The sequence below is a fragment of the Microtus ochrogaster genome, linkage group LG2, assembly GCF_000317375.1.
Source record: "Microtus ochrogaster isolate Prairie Vole_2 linkage group LG2, MicOch1.0, whole genome shotgun sequence".
Taxonomy (NCBI): Eukaryota; Metazoa; Chordata; class Mammalia; order Rodentia; family Cricetidae; genus Microtus; species Microtus ochrogaster.
In genome coordinates, this window is record NC_022028.1 from 53,771,471 (window position 1) to 53,773,717 (window position 2,247).

Sequence of the window (2,247 nt, forward strand, 5' to 3'; positions counted from 1 at the left end):
GGGGAGGAGCTGTGCTGAGGGGAGGAGCTGTGCTGAGGGGAGGAGCTGGGCTGAGGGGAGGAGCTGGGCTGGGGTGGGAGGACACGGGAGACCCTAGGAGGAGACACTGGAATCCGACTTTGTTGGTTGTGTGACTGTGCTGGAGTTCATCCTGGGACTTCCACCACTGTCCACTCTCACTGCCTCCCTTCCAGAAGTTCCCACCACTGAGAGAGCATGGACCTTGTTTTCCCTCCTTCTGGTGGCAGCTTCATCCATTCTGGGGGAGCTCAGGGTCTTAGTGAACTCATGATGAGAGAACAGCTTCAGCTAAGCCACACATCCTGCTGCCCCCTGGGCTGAGTGAGAGAGCTTCTGTTTTTATAACAAGACCTTTCTCTGTGACTTCCTTTTGTAGGACCTCGAGGGCTTCCTCCAGCAGGTAATATTTCAGCCCTTATCTGGAGGGACGTGGGGGTATGGGTGCCAGGGAAGGGTATGAGGTGGTGTACCTGACAGAGTCCTGATTCATAGCCTGTCTCTGCTGTGGGGTTGAGAGTGTCACAGCTGGTGTGTCTATAAGATGCTCCAGAGGTTGTTTCTGAGCAGGGGTTTGCCAACATCACTTGAGCAGTGTCTTGAGTGGAGCCTGAGCCATGCCTTGAGTGTAGACACCAAGATGTTGCCTGCTCTGTGCCCCACACTGGAGTCCATGACCTTGGGAGTCAATGGTGGCTGGAACAGACTGATTATTCTGCAGAGGAGACAGATCCCTCCAACTTACCCACAAGATCAGATCCTTCATATTCCCTGGGGGTGGTGACTTCTCTTCCACCTCCCACACGTTTGTGTCCTGTGAGCTCTGTGCCCCCTTTAGCTGTCTTCACCTCTGCACAGGTGATGGGGAAGGTGGTACCAGGGCCTGAACACAGCTTTCTTTGTCTAACTCAGCAGAATCCAGGAGGAGAGTCAGGCACCTCCAGGACCTTTTGTGACCACTCCCTCTCTCTGTCTCCACAGGGCTCCTACAGTGATTCCTGGTGTTCTGGCTGAGTTGACTGTCACACTGTAGGGCCTGTCCCTGCCCTCAGTTCCCATCTGCCCCGGCCTGCCTGTCCCTCTTTGATTCAGAGTCCATCATGGTGCCAGTGTACTCACCCGCTCAGCTTTTGTGATCCCCAACTTCCCAAGGCTCTGTTTTTGGTTCTGCTCCTGGACTGATTCCAGAAACTCTGTCTGTATACTGCAACATGATCTACTCAGATCCTAGACCTGTTTTTACTGTCCCACGGGGCTGCTGAAGAGATACCCTGAAAAATTCACCTTTTTCATAATTAAACATACAAATTATGTATCCTGAATCTCCTTAACTGATGAGGCTGGGTGGGAGTTATGCGGGGCAAGGTAGTCCGGGAAAGTTGTGGCCGGGAGTAAGAGTTTCTATTATGAACATGATGGGAAACATCCTGGGCTCCATGTAAGGGTGGGCTGAAGACAGGCACCAGCTGTCACATCTTCATGGTGATGGTTTATGTTGATGGTCAATTTGGAGACACATTTCTGGACATATTTGTGAGAGGCCTTCTAAATTAAATTGAGGTGGGAAACTTCACCTTAAATGGGCTGAGTTCCTCAAGAGGGGGGAAAAAACAAAGGCAAGAGCTGTGACTTCCCATCCTCCTCGTAGCCTTCCCCGTCATAACGAACTGCTCCTCCTTGGATCATAAGCTAAGAGGGACCCCTGACTGCTGTTGCTCCCTGCCAGGTGAGAACAAGCGGAACAGTCATCTGTGGTTCTTAGTCCCCACTCAGCATGCACAACTTCACATGTAACATCATTTCACAGGCACACGGTGTCATCACTGAGCTGAAATTCTTAGGGCTTGGAGCCCTATAACCTGTGAACATTGTGATCTCTCTTTTTTTTTTTCGCTGCAAACACTTCAGTGATTATTGTTGCGCATAGATTTCAGAAATTCACATCCAACTGCAACAAGTTAAATAAATGTTTATAATATACAAAGAAAAGACAACCAAACATAAATGTTGCTCCGAGTGTGCCTTTCACCAAGACCAGTGTTTCCCTCCGTTACTATAGCTTTATTTTTGAGCGGCACAAACACACTTCAGAATGCCATCCTTATAGAATTCGGTATTTAGGAAAAAATGGACTCCCACCTCAAAGAACTAAAAGGCTGTGCATGATTCTGGGCTGGACAACAGAGAACAGTAGAACACTCTGGTAGTGCAGGCAGCATAAAAAGGAAA

At 49.6% G+C, this 2,247-nt stretch overlaps 1 protein-coding gene across 1 annotated transcript in view; it reads left to right on the plus strand.

The window, feature by feature from the left end:
- The window catches only part of LOC101985629 (rano class II histocompatibility antigen, A beta chain-like), a 6,029-nt gene extending 4,704 nt beyond the window's left edge, over positions 1 to 1,325 (plus strand). The window contains exons 5-6 of the mRNA XM_013351152.2: positions 398 to 421; positions 1,000 to 1,325. Of these exons, the coding sequence (XP_013206606.1) occupies positions 398 to 421; positions 1,000 to 1,013 (38 nt within the window). The 3' untranslated portion in view covers positions 1,014 to 1,325. The remainder of the gene's footprint in view (positions 1 to 397; positions 422 to 999) is intronic.
- The last annotated feature ends 922 nt before the right edge of the window (positions 1,326 to 2,247 follow it).